This window comes from Pithys albifrons, chromosome 32 (assembly GCF_047495875.1).
Source record: "Pithys albifrons albifrons isolate INPA30051 chromosome 32, PitAlb_v1, whole genome shotgun sequence".
In the NCBI taxonomy this organism is placed as follows: Eukaryota; Metazoa; Chordata; class Aves; order Passeriformes; family Thamnophilidae; genus Pithys; species Pithys albifrons.
Genome location: NC_092489.1, coordinates 413,859 through 433,886, shown reverse-complemented (window position 1 = coordinate 433,886; position 20,028 = coordinate 413,859). Strand labels below are relative to the sequence as shown.

The following is a 20,028-nucleotide window of genomic DNA, read 5'->3' as shown; positions in this document are numbered from 1 at the left end:
GTCCCGGGGGCAGGGACAGGGCACTGACCACCATCTGTGCCAGCCCTGCTGTGCCTCGGAGGGGCCCCGGTGAGTGACGTCCCTCGGCTCCTCTGCCCCATCCCAAGGGGGCTCTGCTTGGGGGGAAGGGTTTGGAGGGGCCAATGTCCCTGATGGGGCTGGATCCCTTCCCTGCAGGAAATCCTGGGCAAGAAAAGGACCTTGTGTGCCTTTTCCTGAGCTGCTGGTAGCCAAACCCAATGCTTTGCCCTGCAGAGGGTTTGCTGCCCACCCCCAGCCTGGGGCACAGTGTTGCCACCAGCAGGTTTTGTTCTTCTCACCCCATTTCCTTGGGAAGGATGGAAAATACAGCCAGTGCCCACGGACACTGTGCAGGGCTTCACCTGCTCAGCAGGGCTGGGGGGCCCTGCAGCCCCCTCTGGGATCACTCCAAACATCCCCAGGGCTTGACTTGGGGTCTCCCCATCCCCAGGACACCTCTGGGTGCAGCTCAGGGTAGGAGAGGGAGGAACTGAGCTCTGAGGCTCTGCAGCTTTGCTGGGACAAGTGAACAAAGAGGAACCTTGTGGGTTTTCTGGGCTCCCAGAGAGCCTTGGGAGGTTTCCTGGCTGAGTAGAGGGATGTGGGGGACCTGCAGCTGAGGCAGAGTATTAAAAGCAGAGCAGGGAGCACAGAAGAAGCAAAGCTGCTTCCTCCCTCCCTCCCATATGGTCCCATTGCAGGTCTTCACTGGTTCTGGGCTCTGCTGGGAGCTAGAGAGGGTGGGACACTGGTCCTGGTGGGCATCGTGGTGTGGCTGCTGCAGGGACAAGGTGAGGCATCCAAAAGATGTAAACCCCCCTGAGGACATTGTAAAACTCCCCCAAATCCATTGGAGCCCAGCTCCAGGCAGGGGCTGGAGGAGATTCCCCCTTTATTTCCAGCAAGGAGCAGCTCCTGGGTAGTGGCAGTTCCTGAGGGATTGGAGGGCAGAGCTGCCAGCAGGGGCTGATTGATGTGGGTTTGGGGTTGAGATGCTGCAGGTCCCTCTCTCCACACTGATGGTGGTTGGAAAAACCCAGGGATTCCCTCTGTGTTGTGGCCAGGAGGACTTTCCAGGGCTCCAAATTAAAATTATAGACTCATGGTTGGGTGGGATTAAGGGCAGCTGGTGGTGGATCTTTGCAAAGAGGGAAGTTTGAGGTGGAATCCTTCGTTCCTGGATCCTTCCAAACTCCACTGGGCTCCTCTGGGGGTGGCTGCAGATGGAGAATTTCCTCTGGGATCACCAGTTGCTGCTGACCTTGTCAGAGTAGGTGTAGGCACATTGGCCATTGCCCTGGATGCCAATACTACACCCAAGAGCACAGTCAGAGCTCATGGAAAGATTCCCATTGCCAGAGAGATGAGTGGAGGACTTTGCAGGGCTCCAAATTAAATTTAAATATAAACCAGAGGGACACTCATGGTTTTGTTGGAAGAAGGGCAGCCCCAACTAGGTCTAAACCAGCCTCTGCCTGTGTGTGCACCCACCCACAGCACAGGCTGTGCTGGGGCAGCAAGACCTCCTGGCCCTTACAGAGCTGCCCCGTGGGGACACTGCCCTTGTGTGTCACAGGCACCACAGACTGTCCCTGCCAGCCCTGCCCACCATCCCCATCTCAGCTCAGGGACTCCCAGTGGCCCCTGGACACCAAAGAACCAAAGCCCCGACCCCCCGAGTGCAGCCCTGCCCGTGGACAAAGGGTCCCCAGGGCTGCCCTGCACAAAGCAACCCCTGCAGAGCTGCCCAGAGACACAACTGGGGACACCACACATGACGAATTTAGGAAACAGCTCCAAGCCTTGCTTGGTTCTTGGGAGGGCTCATTGTTTTATTCCAAATGTTCAGAGTTCCCCCTCTGGGGGCAGTGTGTCCAACAGGCCACTGTTGTGTTCCATTTGGGCAGAAATATTTCTCCAAGGAATGCAGGTGGCACAGACGGTGCAGAGGGAGCTGCCAAGTCACCCCAGTGTTCAGCCCTGCCCTGAGTGGCACCAGCACTGCCCTTTCTCACACATCTCTGGGGAAAAGAAAGGTGTCAGGGTGTAGTTTCTAAACAAGGAACCCTTGAAAAGATCTGTTTAGGACCTGACAGCAAAGTGACTCAGGAGCAACCAGCACAGGAGTGGGCAGGAACTGTTGGCCAGAGGTCCATCTCAGAGGGGAGGGTGGATATTTTAATTTTATTTGACACTACAGAGGCATTTTCTGAGATGGCCTCTGGAATTTTATTCTATTTCAAGATCACCAGTAACAGGGTTCTGTTTGAGTGCTGCAAATGAGGCCTGGATGGCCCTAACTCTCTTTGCCTTAGTGCTCAGAGGCTTGTGGGCATTGCAATGTCTCCTGGTGGTTACAGGTGAGACTAAACACTGACTTCACTGTCACAAATGCAGTGTGGGTGGAATTGATGAAAAGAGGGAATTGCAATTTTACTGATAAAATTCAAAAGGAAATATGAGAAATGAAATTTATAGAGCATAACTTTTTAGTAACAAGAATCAGATCTGTTCCAGAAATGTCTTTGTGCACTGCCTATTTTAGATGTATCTGCTTGTGGTTTCATGGGAGCCTGAAAATTCTACTCAGCCCATCATTGTCACACCTGCAGTGTCAGGGGCTGCAGGAGTAAAGGGGACCCTGCAGGGAGGCTTCAGGTCTGTTCCCTAGATCCCATTCTGAAAGGAGATTGAATGAGGGAGAGCCCAGTGAGTTCTCAGTGAGAGACAGGCAGCTGCCAGCAGGTCCAACCAGCACACTGGATTTACACCATCTGATCTCTGCTGGGGGCTCCCTCTGGGCTCTGACACTGTCCCAGACCCCTCTCCCAGCCCCTCGCTGGCCCAGAGGAGACACTGCCCGTGCTGGGATGCTCAGGGAGCACTGAGCTCTTGCCAGTGGCTTCCCTGCCCATCACAGCAGGGCTGCCTGAGCTTCTCATCCATCACCAGCCCCAAGTCCTTCTCCTCTTTGGGGCTGCTCTCAATCCGTTCTCCACCCAGCCTGAGTTTGTGCTCCATAATCATGTGACAAACTGTAATACATGCAAATAGAACAGACTGTGGCTAAGCCTTATCCTCCCAATCCCCACAAGCAGAGGAAGGTTTTTATTCTGAGGAGGTTTTGTGTCAGGGACCAGAGTCGTGTCTGGGCCTGTCATGTTTGGTCTGTTCTTGTGCTCGTCGATGTGGTGTGAGAAAACAGTGCAGAGTTTGCCTGTGGAGAACTGAGGCCTGGAGAAAGAGCCATCAGTGTGAGCTGAAGTGTTGAGAGCTTGGGCTGTGCCCCAGGAAGAATGACGGGCAGAGCCGTTGTTGTCCCGGAGTCAGCCCCTTGAGCTGCTGCAGCCTGGGCTGGTGCAATGGGCACGCAGGGGCTGGTGCTGCAGCTGGTAAAGCTGCCCTGCAGAGAGAGGAGCCAGGAGGGGTGGGCTGGGCTGGGGGTGAGGAGGCCCAGCTGGGCCTGGTTTGGTGCAGGGCACGGCCTGAAGGGGCACTGCCTGCCTGCCCTGCCCCCAGTGCTGCTGCACCTGCTGCTCCTGCCCTTCGGGCTGGGGAGATTGCAGGGCTGGGGATGTGCTGTTTGTGTGCCAAGGACCAGGATCCATTGGCTTGGGGAGATTGCAGGGCTGGGGATGTGCTGTTTGTGTGCCAAGGAACAGGATCCATTGGCCTGGGGAGATTGCAGGGCTGGGGATGTGCTGTTTGTGTGCCAAGGACCAGGATCCATTGGCTTGGGGAGAATGCAGGGCTGGGGATGTGCTGTTTGTGTGCCACGGAACAGGATCCATTGGCTTGGGGAGATTGCAGGGCTGGGGATGTGCTGTTTGTGTGCCAAGGAACAGGATCCATTGGCTTGGGGAGATTGCAGGGCTGGGGATGTGCTGTTTGTGTGCCAAGGAACAGGATCCATTGGCCTGGGGAGATTGCAGGGCTGGGGATGTGTTGTTTGTGTGCCAAGGAACAGGATCCATTGGCTTGGGGAGATTGCAGGGCTGGGGATGTGCTGTTTGTGTGCCAAGAAACAGGATCCATTGGCTTGGGGAGATTGCAGGGCTGGGGATGTGCTGTTTGTGTGCCAAGGAACAGGATCCATTGGCTTGGGGAGATTGCAGGGCTGGGGATGTGCTGTTTGTGTGCCAAGGAAAAGGATCCATTGGCTTTGCTCACCAAGAAATTTGCTTTGCTACCTCAGCTGTGTTTTAGTGGCTTTCCTTTTGTGCAGGGAATCCTCCTGAACCTGGAACATTGGGAACAACCTTGTGACCCACATTCCCAGTGACCCACATTGGGAACACACCTGGCTGGAATTCTCCACACCCTCCTGGTTCCCTGTGGGCACTTGGGTGAGTGCAGGGGGAGGAACATCCTTCAGGACACAGACAGATGTTGGGAATTCATTGGGAAAAGGGGATTTATGGATTTCACACCCCAAAAAAATCTCACCTGCTCTGTCCCATCATCTCCTATGGTGCCATCAAGCCTCCTGGCTCCTTCCCAAATCCCTTCATTCCATTCAAAAGTCCCTTAATCTCTTCTAGATTCCCCACAATTTCACCCAAAGTACCCCCAGTTTTCCCCCAAAACCCCAAGATCCCCCTCAAAGTCTTGTAACTCCTCTCAAAATTCCTTTAATTCCACTGAAACCTTCCCTGACTTTCACCTCACACCACACTGGTTGTACTCAAAGTTGACTTAATTCCACCTCAAACCCCCATAAATGCATCAAAATCCTGAGATTTTACCATAAATCTCCTGAATTCCACTGGAAATTCCCTCACATAAAATTGATCTCATTTCACCACAAATTTTCAATTCCAAACCAAATCCCCTTAATTTTACTGAAGATCCTCATTAATTTCACCCAGAACTCTCTTAATAAATTTTAAATCTCTCCAATCCCATTTATTTCACCCAAAATCACTTTAATTTTTTCTAACATTCTCCAAATCTCCCTATTTCCACTTCAAAACTTCCTAATTCCATCTAAGTTTTATTAATTTCTACCCAAATAGCCCCAAATCTACCCCAAATCTCTTAACTCCACTCAAAAATACATGAATGTTTCTTAGAATCCTCAGTATTTCATTGCAAATCCCTAAAATTCAACAACCCCCCCCTTAGTTTCACACAAAGATTATTTAATTCCACTCTAAATTCCTTTAATTCCACCCAACCTCTTCTAAATTCATTTAAAATTCCCTGAATTCCACCCAAAATTCCCTTAATTCCCCTCCAAATTGTAAATCCCGCCCCAAATCCCTTCCCCAACTCACCAGCCCCCCAAGTGCCCCCAAATCCCCCCGGCTCCCCAAGTGCCCCCTTTGGAGCCCCAAATCCTGGGAAAGGGCCCTATGGGAGGGGGGGGCTGGGGGGCTTTGGGGGGATTGGGGTAGAATTGGGGTCTGAGGGTCAGTTGGGGGGCACTTGGGGGTCTCATGGGGGTCTGGGGGAGATTTTATGAGCACTGGGGGGATACTTGAGGGGTCTGAGGATGGAATGTGGGAGTTCAAAGAGTCTTTCAGGGGACACTTGTGAGTCCTGGATAAACTTGGGGGGCACTGAGGGGTTCGGGGAGGAGATTTGAGGGTCCTGAGTGGGTATTGGGGGAGGACTTGAGGGTTCTGGGGGAACTCCTGGGGTAGTTTGGGGTTCGGGGGGCACTTCTGGGAGAGATTGGGGTCCGGGGACACTTCTGGGGCAGTTTGGGGTCCGGGGGCACTTGGGGGGCCGCAAACCGGCTGGGACCGACCCGATTGGGCGCGGGGGAGACGGGAGTTGATATCCCGCCTGTGATTGGCCAAAACGGGCCACGGTGCATGACGGGAGTTGTAGTACGGGACAGGCTCAAAATGGCGCGGGTCTCCCTGCGCCGTCCCCGCGCACTGCAATCCTGAACGATGATTGGCTGCGAACCGAGACGGGCAGTCCAGAAAGCCAGTCAGAGGCGGCGCAGGCGGAGGGCGGGACTCGAGGGCGCTGCCGGGAGAGTTGAGCAATGGCGGCGAGTTTGGGGTGATTTCGGAAAAATTTGGGAGTATTTGGGGGGCATTTGGAGGACTCAGGGCGGGTTTAGGCGGTCCCGCCCGACCCGCCGACCCCTCACAGACCCCCGGCACCCCCCCGGGGCCGTTTTGGCCGTGAAGGTGAAGAAGCCGGGTAAGCCCCTCCCCCCACCCCGGGATGCGCCTCAGAACGCCCCAAATCCCCCCCTGAAAATACCCCTGAGATCCCCAAACCCCCCACCCGGGACCCCCAAAACTCTCTGGACCTCCCCAGGATGCCCCAAATCCCCTCCTGGACTCTCCCGAGCTTCTGAAACACCCTCGGTCCTTCAAACCCCCCAGAGATCCCCCAAACCCCCTCCCAGACCACCAATCCTTTCCCAGACCTTCTAAAATGCCCAGGAACCACCGAACTACCTTAAATACCTCCCGAAAATACCCCTGAGAGCCCCAAACCCTGCACCCGGGACCCCCAAAACTCTCTGGACCCCCCTAGGATGCCCCAAATTCCGTACCTGGAATCTCCCGAGCTTCTGAAACACTCTTAGCCCCTCAAACGCTCCAGAGACCCCCCAAACCCCCTTCCAGACCACCAATCCTTTCCCAGACCGTCTAAAATACCCAGGAACCACCGAACTACCTTAAATCCCCTTCCCAGTATCCCAAGACTCTCCCAGACAGTCTAAACTGCCCAGGACTCCCTGAACTACCCCCAGGACTGCCCTAAACCCTCTCCCAGACCCCCAAACCATGGCAGAACGCACCAAACCCCCTTCGTAGCTGTCCCTAAATTTCCTCGACCTCCCCCCAGACTCCTACCCAGACACCCCCCCCCAGACAACACCAGGACCCCCAAACCACATCGAGCCCCCTCCCCCTACTCCCAAATTCTCTCCCAGTCTCTCCAAATGAATCCAGGACCCCCAGGCTACTTCCAGACATTCCCAAACCACCCCGGGATTCCCCTGAACTTCCTACCAGAACCCCCAAACTGTCCCCAGACCCTGCAAAACCACCCCAGGGCTCTTCAAAAGCCTCCCAGACCCTCCAAACCACGCCAGGTCTCCAAAACTGGGATCTCAAAATGAGAACTGAAAGAGGGAGAACTGAAGCTGAGTGAGACACAAGGGCAGGCCTAAGAAGCAGGAAAATGGGATTTATTGATTTTTTTTTCTAGAAGCTGAAAGGGGCCATTTGGGGATGATGCTCTTGGAAAAGGGAACGGTGTGAGCGAGTGAGGGGTGAGCACAGCGTGGGGAAACAAACCCCAAAGGGGCTTTGCTTGAGGAGCCTCCCTGGATGCTGGAAACTCCTGGGATCCTTCCATTCCCCCACATGGAGGTGCCTGGCACAAATCTCCTAAAACCCCAAACCATCAAAATTTGGCTAAAAACCCCTCCAAAGTATGAAAATTAAGACGAAAGCAATTCCAACCACCAAGATTCTTCTCCCAAAAACCCTCCCAAAAATTTGTTCTCTGTGGTCTCTCCACTTTGGGGCTTTGGGTGTCCCACCTGTCCAGGCTGTTGGGGGTGCCTTGTGTTTTGGGATCCCCTGTCTGGGGTTCTTCCTTTTCCAGGCTGCTGCAGATGCCAGGAACTTCAGGGGTCTGACTCTGTGATCTGACCAAGGGGTTCCCCTCTCTTCAGGATCCTACTCAGGACTACTGAGAGTCCCAGGGGTACTTTTGCCCCTGACCCTCTGCTCTGGGTGCTCGGGAACCCCTGGGACCCCAAAACAGGGATTCCAGAGAGGAGGCACCCTCAGCAACCTGGAGAGAGAGGGGCCTTTGGAATCACCACCCCAAGCAGAGAGTCAGAGGAGAAGCTCCACTATCCCCCAGCTCCACTATCACCCATCTCTGCTCCCAATCTCCAGAGGTCACCAGGCATCTGGTGTCCATAATAAGCTCCAAACTACCGAGATTCAGGCCAAAAAAACCCTCATCAACATCAAACTTCCAAAACATCAAGATTCATCCTAAACTCATTTCAAAATATGGAGATTAACCAAAAGAAAACCCCTCCCAGAAGTTTCCTTCCTCTGGTCTTTTCACTGTGGGGTTCAGGGTCCTCCCCTGTCTGGGATGCCGAGGGACCCACGTGTATTAGGGTGGGTGGGTAGACCTGTTCTCTCTCAGGGTGATGGGTAGACCTGTTCCATTTCGGTCCCCTGGGAAGACCTGTTGTCTCCCGGTCCCCTGGGTAGACCTGCTGCCTCTGGCGCACCTTCTCTTTAACCCGCGGGCCTCCCTCCCTTCTCTGCCCCTCCATGGGCAGACCTGGCGGCGCCGGTGGACGAGTAGAACTGTTCTCTCAAACCCTGTCGCCCACAACGCCTCCCAAAATTGCTCTGTCTGCCCTGCTGGGCCTCCCCTGCTGATGGGGGGAGCGGGCCCGACCCAGGAACATCAACAGGAGAAGTGCAGGGGACAGCAACGCTCCTCCTTTTCCTTTTCTGGTGCTCCGAGTGCACACGAGAAGGTTTCAAGTCAGCGGGAGAACAGGATGGGAAAGAGAAGGGGCCCCCCAACTCCACAGTGCCCCCGCTGCCCCACCAAGGGCATAAGGGCTGTGCCAGGGAACACGAGAGCCGGGATGGGCCCGGCCAAAGCCCCCAAGGGCACCAGGATGTGCCGCTCCTTGGAGCCCGCGCTGGGGCTGCCGCGGGGCGGGGCCGGAGCTACACACAGGGACGGCAAAGGGCCCCGACAAAGTGCTGCTGGACCCCCGAGCCGAGCCCCGAATAGCCTGGGGGGGCTCTGGGGGTTTGGTTTGTGTTCGAGGGATGGTTGGGGCTTGAGCGACCCCAAAGCTGAGCTGGGAATGCCCCTTGGGGGCTATTGGGGTACCAGGGTGGTGTTTTTGGCTGTCCCAGTGTTGGTTCCTGGCACAGCCCCTTGGTGGGCGGGGGGATGCGAGGACCCCCCTTGGTGGGGTTGGTGTGGCTGTGTCAGGCCCTTCATTGGCAAGTTGGGGAGGGGACCTCCCAGTACACATGGGACCCCCAGAGCCTGAACAGGGGAGCCCCCCCAAACCCCAGAGTGGAGAGACCAAAGAGGGGGAACTCCTGGCAGAGCTTTTTTTGGCTGACTCTTGATGTTTTGCATGAATCTTGTGGGTGCAGGGGGGTTGGAATTTTCAGGGGGTCACAGGGCCAAGGAATGTGGGCTGTAGGGGCTTGAAGAAGTGGAATGGGGGGTCCAGGGAGACTCTGTGCTCAGGAAAGGGGTTTCAGGGGTCCCTGATGTCGAACAAAGGGACTCATGGGGTAAGGGCACCCAGGATAGCCAGAAAAAGGGGTTCAAATGAATTCCCAGTGCCCCATAAAGGGGAGAGTCTGTGGTCTGGGAAATGCAGGAGTGGGGATCCCAGAGTCAAGAAAAAGAGGGGTGTGGGGACTGGAAAAGGTGGGATGCCAAGGAAAGGGGGTGCAGGTGGATATTGGTGCAGGATAAGGGGGTGCAAGGGTTCCCCGGTGCCTGGGAATGTGGGAACAGGAGGGGCTCAAGATGAAGAAAAAGCAGGACTGGAGTTGGGGAAAGATTATTGGGGGTGCAGGGGGTCCCTGTACACAGAAAGAGGAGTCCAGGGGGTGTCAGGTTAAAGGAAAAGGGAGTGTGGATTCTGAGAGATGTGGGATGTGTGGGAAAGGGGGATCATAGGGATCCTGTAGTCAAAGAAATGGGGATTTGGGGGCTGGAAAACCAGGAATGGGCAGGTAGGGGGGTCCTGGACCCCCGGCAGCCTGGAGAGGGTGGGGACCCTTGAGAAGCAGAACCCCCAGTACACAGGAGACCCCCAACAGCCAGGACAGGAGGGACACCCAGAACCCCAAAGAAGAGAGGCCAAAGACAAAAAACTTCTGGGAGTGTTTTTTGGTCTGAACTTTGTTGTTTTAGAGGTTTTTTAGGCCACGAGGAGCCCAGTGATTTCTAGAGATGGATTGGGGCAAGAGGAACCCCCAACGCATTGTGCTCACACCTTCTTTTTTCCCCCAAAATACCAGGATTTCTCCTTTCCAAAGCTTGGCCAGGTGGAGGAGGAGGCTGCGAGGAAGAGGAAGATGCCCCGGGACCCCCAGGCAGGTGAGGAGGAAGTCAGTGCCCATTTGCCCCTGCCTTGTGCTGCATCTTCCAGCCCAGCATGGCCCTGGCTGCAGGACAACCCCGCTGCCGACGCCGTTCTGCCGGGGCCGGGTTTGGGGGGATGTCCTTGGCCTTCCCTGTGGGCCGGAGGCAAATGCCCTGAGTGTCCTTGTTCCTTCCTGCCCCAGGCCCTGAGCTGAGCACGGGGAGCATGGAGGACAAATCCCCCCAGCAGAACCTGGTGGCAGAGGCCACTTTGAAGAGCTCTACAGTGCAGGAAGTCACAGAGGAGAAAAAGCCACGGAGATCCCTCAGGAGGAGAAGCTCTCAACCGAGTTTTGGGTCCTCTGAGCAGGAAAGAGGCACCCAGGGTGGGAAAGATGGCCAGAGCGTCAACCAGAGCTCTGAGCTGGGGGTGCAGCAGCAGCTTCAGAGCAGGGAGAAGCGCTACAAATGCTTGGAATGTGGGAAGGGATTCAGCAAGAGCTCCCACCTGATCCAGCACCAGATGATTCACACTGGGGAACGGCCCTACACATGTAGGGAATGTGGGAAGTGCTTCAGTCGGAGCTCCACCCTGATCAGCCACCAGATGATCCACACTGGGGAACGTCCCTACGAGTGTTCCCAGTGTGGGAAGCGGTGTTGGACCAGCTCAGATCTCCTCGTACATCAGCGCACACACACGGGGGAGAGGCCCTTCTGCTGCTCCGACTGTGGGAAGAGATTCAACCAGAGCTCCAACCTCATCATGCACCGGCGTCTCCACACCGGGGAGAGGCCTCACAAGTGTGGGGACTGTGGGAAGAGCTTCATCCGTAACTCTGAGCTCATCAACCACCGGATGAACCACACTGGGGAAAGGCCGTTTGAGTGTTCCGAGTGTGGGAAGAGGTTTAAGACCAGCTCAATTCTCCTCAGACATCAGCGCACACACAGGGACGAGAGGCCCTTCTGCTGTACCGACTGCGGGAAGAGATTCAAACAGAACTCCACCCTCATCAGGCACCGGCGTATCCACACTGGGGAGAGGCCTTATGAGTGTGATGAGTGTGAGAAGAGCTTCACAAACAGCGCTGCATTGACCAAACACCAACGGACCCACGAGTGAGGGAAGCCCCACGAGTGCCCTGACTGTGGGAAAAGCTTCATCTGCTGCTCCATCTCTATCACCCACATTCCTTGTGACCCACATTAGGAAGACCCCTGGCTGGTCTCCACATCCTCCTGGCTCTCCATGGGCATTTGAATTAACCCAGGGGGAGGAACATCCATGGTGTCATGGGTTTAGTTAGGCCCAGATTTAGGCTGTAGCTTTTAGAGCAAGGCCATGGACAATCAGCTGACTGGAGCTGGGTCAGCCCAGCTGACTCCTACTGGCCAACTCTATTGCATCCCATATTCTGACATCATCTCAGATAGAAGAAGAGAGGGAGGAGAGATTTTCCTTCTTCTTCTTGCTGGATGATCAAGGAGTTTCTTGGCATTGCACAGCTCCTGGGGGGAGACCAAGATACTGGGGAAGTTGAAATTTATTTCCTGTTTGTTCTTGCTACCTTTTATTCTTAGTCTGTAGTTTGTATTTGTTTTGGTTTCTATTTTGTTTTCTGTTTAATATACATTGCTCTGCTGAACTGTGTCCTGTGTTTTGGTTTTTGGGGGACAGAAGAGGAGACTTTGCCTCTGAAATGATTACTTGGCATTTTGACACATCAAAACCATCACATATGGGGACACAGACTGAAGTGTGAAATTCATTGGGAAGGGGCATTTGCTGACTTTTGATCCTAAAAATCTCCCCTGCTCCATACCCTTAGTTTATCTTGTGGCCTCAAGGAATCCTGAATGGTGTTTCAGAACTTTTCTAAACTCAGTAATTCCATAATTCCAATTTTCTGTGGCTCTGCCTGTCTGTGGGCCCCCCAACCCAACCCCATGCACATTCACATGGTTCATTTTGTTTTTTTCATTTTATTTGATCCATTTTCATCCCTTAGAATCACCTGAAATTGGGATTAAAATAAAGAAATTGAACAAAGACATCTAAATTTCCACCATTCCCCTGGGACCTTGGGCAGGAATTTGAGGTTCAAAGGGATATTCAGGAAGATTTCAGGGTTCTGTTGGGATTTGGGAGAGTCTTCCCCAAAACTGGAGGTCTCCAGACCGACTGACATTTCTCCATCATTTTGCAGTCCAATATCTGAGAGGGATTGATCTGTCAGCTCATAACACCTCAATCCCACCCCAAAATGTCTCCTTGTCAACTTGAAATGACTCAATTGCATCCCAAAATGGTTTAATGCAACTTAAACCCACTTAGAGGGAGTCAGCAGCAGGAGAAGGGGTGCTACAAACCCAGGGAGGATGGGATAAAATTGGGAGGGCTTGGGTGAAAATTGGGAGGGTTGGGATGGGACTTGGAGGGGAATGGGGTGGGGATTGGGAGACAAGAGATGGGGTGTGTGAAAAAAGTGAGGGAGCTTTTGGGGTCCCCTCCTGTCCTGAGGGGGTTACTGTGAGGGAGTGTGGGGGACATGTGACATCAGCTCTTGCAGTGGGGCCCCATAGGGAGGGACACAGGGAGCTCTTTTTGATGGAATCCTGCTGCTTTCCATGAATTTTGGAGGATATAACCCTCTTTTGGGGTCCCTCTCCTAATTTTCAGTGGCTGAAGTGAACCCCTCACATTCTGGTGGATGCTGAGATAGCCCCATTTGGGAGTTCTTTCTGCTGTTTTAAACCATTTTTAGGGGCTCTTGGGAGTCCCCCCCCCCCCTTATTCTGGGGGTTGCACTTACCCCTCTGGCTCCACTGGTGGCTGAGGGGGATTATAATCCCCAATTCTGAAGTGTGACAAGTGACTTGTGGGGAATCCAGTTTTGGTGGACATCCCACCTGCAGGAGGGTGTCCCCCCTTCCTGCAAGGCTGCTGGGGTGGGGCTGGGGTGGGGCTGGGACCCCTCCCCACACAGCTCACACAGTGACCACCCAGAGTATTTCTGGGGTGACAGGGCTTCTTCATGCACTGGGACCAGCCCAGCTGGTGTCACAGAACCCCAGAATGTGCTGAGTGGGAAGGGACCCCCAAGGATCATGGAGTCCAACCCTCAGCCCTGCACAGGCCCATCCCCAAGAGTCACACCCTGTGCCCCAGAGCATCATCCAAACCCTCCTGGAGCTCTGTCAGCCTTGAGGCTGTGCCCACTGCCCTGGGGGGCTGGTCTGTGCCCACCACCCTCTGGGGAAAGAACCTCTTTCTAAAATCCAACCTAACCCTGCCCTGGCACAACTCCAGCCATTCCCTGGGTGCTGTCTCTGGTCCCCACAGAGCAGAGATCAGTGCCTGCCCCTCCTATGCCCATGCCAAGAAAGTTGTACCTGCAATGAGGTGTCCCCTCAGTGTGCTGCTGAACACACCAAGTGCCCTCAGCTGCTCCTCACATGCTGCCCCTGCAGGCCCTTGCCAATCTTGGTGTCATCCTTTGAACACTCTCCAATGACTCAATCTCTTCCTTCTCTTGTGGTGCCCCAAAGTGCCTCAATATTTCCGGTGCGGGAACTGCCAGGGCTGTGTGATGTGGGGCCTGAGGGTGCCCAGGGGCCACTGTGACACTGCAGGGCCTGCTGGAACCCCGGGGACACTGTGACATTGCAGGGCCTGCTGGAACCCAGGGGACACTGTGACACTGCAGGGCCTCCTGGAGCCCAGGGTACACGGTGACACTGCAGGGCCTCCTGGAACCCAGGGGACACTGTGACACTGCAGGACAAAGGGGAGTTTGTGAGAGTTAGAGAATCACCAGCCCTGCCCAGCACTGGTCAGCAGCACGGAGGGGCAGTGGCCTCCCCTGGTGCCACAAGATGAGCCCAATTGGTCCTCTGTGTGTCCAGCAGCAAAGGCAGACAGACACACACCCTTTACAAAGGTGCAGCTGCAGGTGCTCCCGAGTGTGCCCAGCAGGGCAGAGAGATGGACAGGCTGCACAGGAGGAGGCAGATACAGCTGCTCTTGGTGGCCCCACAAAGGCCAGTTCCGCGGAGCCTGAGAGCTCTGCAGAGAGCGAGGAGCAGCCCTGCTGCACAAGGGAGAGCAGCACAGACTGAGCATCACATCTGCACTGCAAGAGCTGCATTCCACACCTCTGCCTGCAGGAACAGAGACAACATCGCTTCTCACACACACACACAAACAAACATGGCAGAAAAAGTTGGTTTTAATGGTAAACTGTTTTCTTTGCTTCTAAAAAGTACTCTTAGACTTTTTTGAACTGTTCTTATTTCCCTCTCTCTCTGCATTTTTTTAGCAATTCCTTAACTAATAATAAATATAATTTTTTGGAATTCAAGGGTAATATAGATTGAGTTTTACTTTTGTTGGGGAAAACATTTTGAACCCAAGCTATGTCTGCAATATTTAAGCAGATTGTAACACCGTCCTGTCTCTCCCAAACTCCACACTCCCTGTTCCTTTACCCTGCCACACCCTGGACTTCAATTTTCTGGTCACAAATACAAGCTGCAGCCCCCAGGAACCTCTCCCCACCACTAGTCCTGCTTTTTCTTGACATCGGGACCTTCCCGATCCCTCATTTCCAGGCACTGGCATGCCCCTGTACCCCCTTATCCTGCACCAATAGCCTCCTGCACCCCCTTTCCTGGCCATCCCACCTACTCCAGCCCCTACACCCCTCTTTTTCTTAACTCTGAGAACCCCACTGTTGCATTTCCAGACCACAAAGTCTGCCCTGTTTGGAACATTGGGGGGCAATTTTAACCCTGTTCCCAGCTATTCTGGGTGTCACTACCTCAAGATCCCCTTTCTTCAATATTGGGGACCCCTGGACTCCCCATCCCACTCCTCCAACCCCCTAAACCCTAACCCTAACCCGAACCCTAACCCTTTCCTTGGCCCTGCTTCCCCCTGAAATCCCCTTCCCCAGCACAGTGTCCCCACTGCACCCACAAGATTCAGCCCAAAAGCACCAAGACTCAGCCAAAGAAATCCCTCACAGGAATTCCCCCTCTCTGGGTCTCTCCACTTTGGGTTTTGGGGGGGCTCCCCTGTTTGGGCTGCTGGGAGTCCCATGTATATTGGGGTGCCCACTCCCCAACCTGCCAATGAAGGGCCTGACCCAGGCACACCAACCCCACCAAGGGGGTCCCCACATCCCCCCACCCACCAAGGGGCTCTGCCGGAACCTGACACTGGGACACCCAAAAACACCTCCAAGGACCCCCAATACCTCCCAAGGGGCATTGTCAGCTCAGCTTTTGAGGTCTCTCAACCATCCCCCCGAACACAAACCAAACCCCCAGAGCTCCCCCAGGGTATTCGGGACTCGGCTCGGGGGTCCCGCAGCCCTTTGTCGGGGCCCTTTGCCGTCCCTGTGTGCAGCTCCGGCCCCGCCCCACGGCAGCCCCAGCGCAGGCTTCAAGGAGCGGCACATCCTGGTGCCCTTGGGGGCGTTGTCCGGGCCCATCCCGGCTCTCGTGTTCCACGGCACAGCCCTTATGGCCCCTGGTGGGGCAGCGGGGGCACTGTGGAGTTTGGGGGCCCCTTCTCTTTCCCACTCTGTTCTTCCGCTCACCCGAGACTTCTTCGGGTGCAGATGGAACCCGGGAAAAGGAAGAGGAAAAGGAGGAGCATGGCTGTCCCCTCCTCTTGTCCCGGGGGTGTTCCAGGCTCGGCCCCGCCCCACCCGCCTCATTCGCAGGGCGCGCCCAGCAGGGCGGACACAGCAGGTTTGGGAGAACTGGCTGGCGCCGTGCTGAGGGAGAACAGGTCTACCCGCCGGGCTAAAGGGAGAACAGGTCTCCCCGCCGGGCTGAGAGAGAACACGTCTACCCGCCGGGCTGGGAGACAGAACATCTTCCTGCCCGTCCTCTTACACGTGGGTCTCCCGACAGCTCAGACAGGGTGGAACCCCGAACCCCAAATTGAAAAGACCAGAGAAGGGGAACTTCTGGGACGGATTTTTTGGCTTAATCTACATATTTGGGAGTGGGTTTTGGCTGAATTTTGATGCTTTGCAGTTTTGATATTTGTGAGGGTTTTTTTTCTACCTGACTCTCGGTGTTTTACAGATTTTCATGGACACCAGATGCCTGGTGACTTGTAGGGATGGGGAGCAGAGAGGGGCGATAGCTGAGGTGAGGGTCCCCCGGCAGCCTGGAGAGGGGGGAGTGTGGAAAAGGGGGAGCCCCAGGACCCCCAGGACCCTGAAATAGGGGCTTGGAGAAGGGGGAGCCTGCACAGGGGGACCCCTGTGTATTCAGGTGTGATGAGATGCCATTAGTTTTGGTTCGTGCCTGGCCTTGCCACCTGCCAAGTTATGGAAAACAACAACTTATAACTTAGACTTCGGCCTTTAAGGAGACACATCTTGTGTACACTGAGACAGGTTTGTAACTTGAATTTTAAACAGTGTCTGGTTTAACCCTGGAATCCCCATGAACCCCCCCTGGAACAACTGGTCAAGGAATTTGAAAGTAATTAACAATGAACTAATTTTCCAGCAAAAATACACAATTTTAAAGGCAATTCCCTCAGAATAGCTCTCATTATATGGTTTAGGCGGCCTTGAACTGACTTAAAATTGCACTGAGCTTTACTTACATCTGAAAAGAATTAGCAAATAAGGAAAATAATGTCATTACACCTGTAGGGGGTGACAAAAATAGTGGATAAAAGAAAATAAGTCCTTCCAAATAAAATATTTAAGAGTCTGGTGGGGAAAAAAATAGTGACTGAATAGACTGAATAAAAAGTACTTCGGGAAGAGAAAAAAATGCAAAAAAGAAACAGTATTTTTTATCAATGCAAAAAGGTTTTTTCTGGGTGTTGTGTTAGTGTGAATGCTGATGTGCAATTTATAGTAATATTGTAAAATACTATAATAAATCATATAATAACACAGAAAAATTAATTTATAGAATTGACTTTTTGACTGCTGAGAGCAATTTAAAAATAATTTGGTATTTAGACAGGTATTGAAAACATTGACACCAATATTTAACAAAAAATGTGGTGCCCCAAATTTATCTGGGAAATGAATATTCCTTAACTCTCCTTGAGATCTTTGGGACAAGTCCCAGCAAAATCTGGAGTCCCTCAGCTCACCAGTTTGATCTCCCTTGGTACTTCACTGCTTTGGTCACCAAGCCCAGGGCTGAGGGCAGAGGAGCACCAGAGGAGCAGAAAGTCCCAGGTTTGCCCAGGAAACCAACACATGGACTTGCCAATAATGCAACATAAATCTCCCATTTTCTATCAGCTTTTAGAATCAAAAAGCTTTGCATGGGGAAGTTTTGTCGGGACCTGGATTGTAACAAAACTTTTTAAATTTAATTCTTTTCAGTATTGATGTGGGACTGGGGGAATAACTTGGAGCAGCCAGTGATATCCACACCCTCAGCTGGTCACATTTTCTGGGATAGAAAGAACTTTTCAGACTCCAAGTCTAAAATTACAGTTCATGCATCAGCTTTTACCCACTGAGGTTTCTTTCTCCTGCTTGTAAGGAGAGTGTGACTGGGTGTGCAGCTTGAGAATTGATTAATCCTAATTAATATTTACACCCTGGATCTTCTCATGGTTGGAACAACCTGGGACAGAACACACATATTTTTGAGTTTTCTTCCTGTCACAGAAGTAAAACTGTGGAACTCAGTCCCTAAATTCTCTTTTTCCATTGGTACATTACAGGTATGAGACACCATCCCTGTCTTGGTTTGAGGGGAAAAATCAAGATGTTTACCCACAAGTGGGGGAGGGGGTGTCCTCCACAATAATCACGCCACTCTTTATCAAATTTAAAGAAAAAGAACTTTAATACAAGAAGGATAACTAATCTTAACTGATATATATATATATATATATATATATATATATATATATACTTGTGTGTGTAAACAGAGCACAGCAAACCGCTTCCCCAACACGACAAGAGGAAAAAAAACAACAAAACCCCCCAAAACCAACAGGTTTCCTCCTGGGGAAAAATTATACTTATGGCAGTATCAGGGTCACAGCCCGGCTGGCAGCAGGGTGAGTTCCCAGATGAACTCTGTGTTTCTCTCTGTGTCTCTTGTCCCAAATGAAGAAGGAAAACTGGAAGCGACAAACCGCTGTGTGTCCTGGAAAAGCAGCTGCAAGTTCTCTCTCCCAGGTTGCTGCCCCAGCTGGGGCGGGCAGGCCGTGATGCTGCAAACAGCGGTGAGACCAGAGCAGAGGCCGGGACCCCAGATGCAGGAACCAGGAGAACAGCCGTGGCGAGGAGGAAAAAAAAAGCATCTCACCAAGAACAGCAGCAGCGAGCAGCCAGGAGCAGTCTGGGGCAGCCAGCAGAAGCCAGGACATGGCTTCTCCTCTACCCAGCACACACACCGCTCCTGCGTTCCACTGAGCTAAGAATGGTAAAAATGTCCCCAAAACCAAAAGAGACAACCTGTCCCCACCCAAGGGATCAGCAGTAACTACTTCTTTTTGTTAACTACTGGCACGGGCAGTTAGTGACAGGGTGAGAATTTACATAATAATTCCAAAATGTGGAGGGACACTTTTTAATGCCACACTTTTCAGTATTTTCAGCTGGGGTGAGGGACTGTAGCAGCTGTAATAGGATATAATTATAATAATATTGTCAACTACTATAATAAAGAATATAATAATTCTGATCAATTAATGTGTCAAATTGACTTTTTGAGTGCTCAGAGCACTTAAAAAATAATTTGGTGTTTATACAGGTATTGAAAACATTGACTCTAATGTCTCACTAAACCAGCCCTAAACCAGCCCTAAAACTAGTCTTAAATCCAGCCCTAAAACAGCTCTTAACATGTACTAAAACCAGTCCTAAACCAGCCCTTAAACCAGCCCTCGCCCAGCACTAAAACAGAAATAAGTGAGCCCTAAAACAGCCCAAAATCAGCTCTAATACCAGCCCTAAAATCAGACTTAAAACCAGCCCTAAAACAGCCCCAAACCAGCTCTAAATTAGATCTAAACCCAGCTTTAAATGAAGGCATTTAAACCAGCCTTTACCCAGGTCTTAACTAGCTCTAAACCAGTTCTAAACCAGCCCTAAACTGGCAGGGGGTTGGAATTGGATCCATGTCCAGAGGAGGAGTTGGGTTTTTAACTATCTCCTCAAGTTCAAGTCACAGAATCACAGGATTGTTTGGGTTGGAAGGGCCCTTAAAGCTCATTCCTTTCCAAGCCCTGCCGTGGGCAGTGTCAAAGGTTCACCTAGGTGGGCCTAAATTTGAGTTTTTTGAAGTTCAGCCTAGGCCTGGGGCTGTCAGCTGATCTGGGCTGGGCTAAGCCGACAGCTGGCTCCTCCCAGCCAATAGTGTTTTATTCCATACCATATTACGACATCATTTTCCAGGGAAGTAGAATCAGTGTGTGGGAGTGGTTTGGGCAGTCACCCCACAGCATTCCTGACGAGAGAACACACACACGGTGCAGTCCCAGGAGAGATGGGGAGGACCAGGCCCAGCAGCGGCCCAGCAGTTGTTTTGGGAAGTAAAATGTTTGATGTGGGTTCTTCTCTCTCTGCTCGGGTCTGGTTTTCTGGGGACTGAGTCTTTTAAGACACTTTGGGGTTAGAATAGTGGACTTTGTGTGTGTACTAGGAAGTAAGGAACTGTTCCTTGTTGCTCTTAATTTGTGTGAGTATTTGTGCTCTCTCCTTGTTGTCTCTTTCTGTCTGTAAAATATATGTAGTTTTAGTATAAACGTGGTTTGAAGGTTTTTTCCTTCCCCTCTCTTTTCCTCCCTTTCCTCGGTGTTGGGGGGTGGGAGGCTCTGACCCTGTACTGGGAGGGTTGGCATTTTGCCAGCTCAAACCAAGACAGGCAGGGACACCTTCCACTAGCCCAGGTTATTGGCACGTTTTCCTCTTTCCAAGC

The 20,028-nt window shown here is 52.7% G+C and overlaps 1 protein-coding gene across 1 annotated transcript in view; it reads left to right on the top strand.

Annotated features, from left to right (window-relative positions):
* The window catches only part of LOC139684145 (uncharacterized), a 1,342,464-nt gene that overhangs the window by 1,267,644 nt on the left and 54,792 nt on the right, over positions 1-20,028 (top strand). Inside the window, 1 exon segment of the mRNA XM_071579746.1 lies at positions 10,549-11,220. Within this exon segment, the coding sequence (XP_071435847.1) occupies positions 10,549-11,220 (672 nt within the window).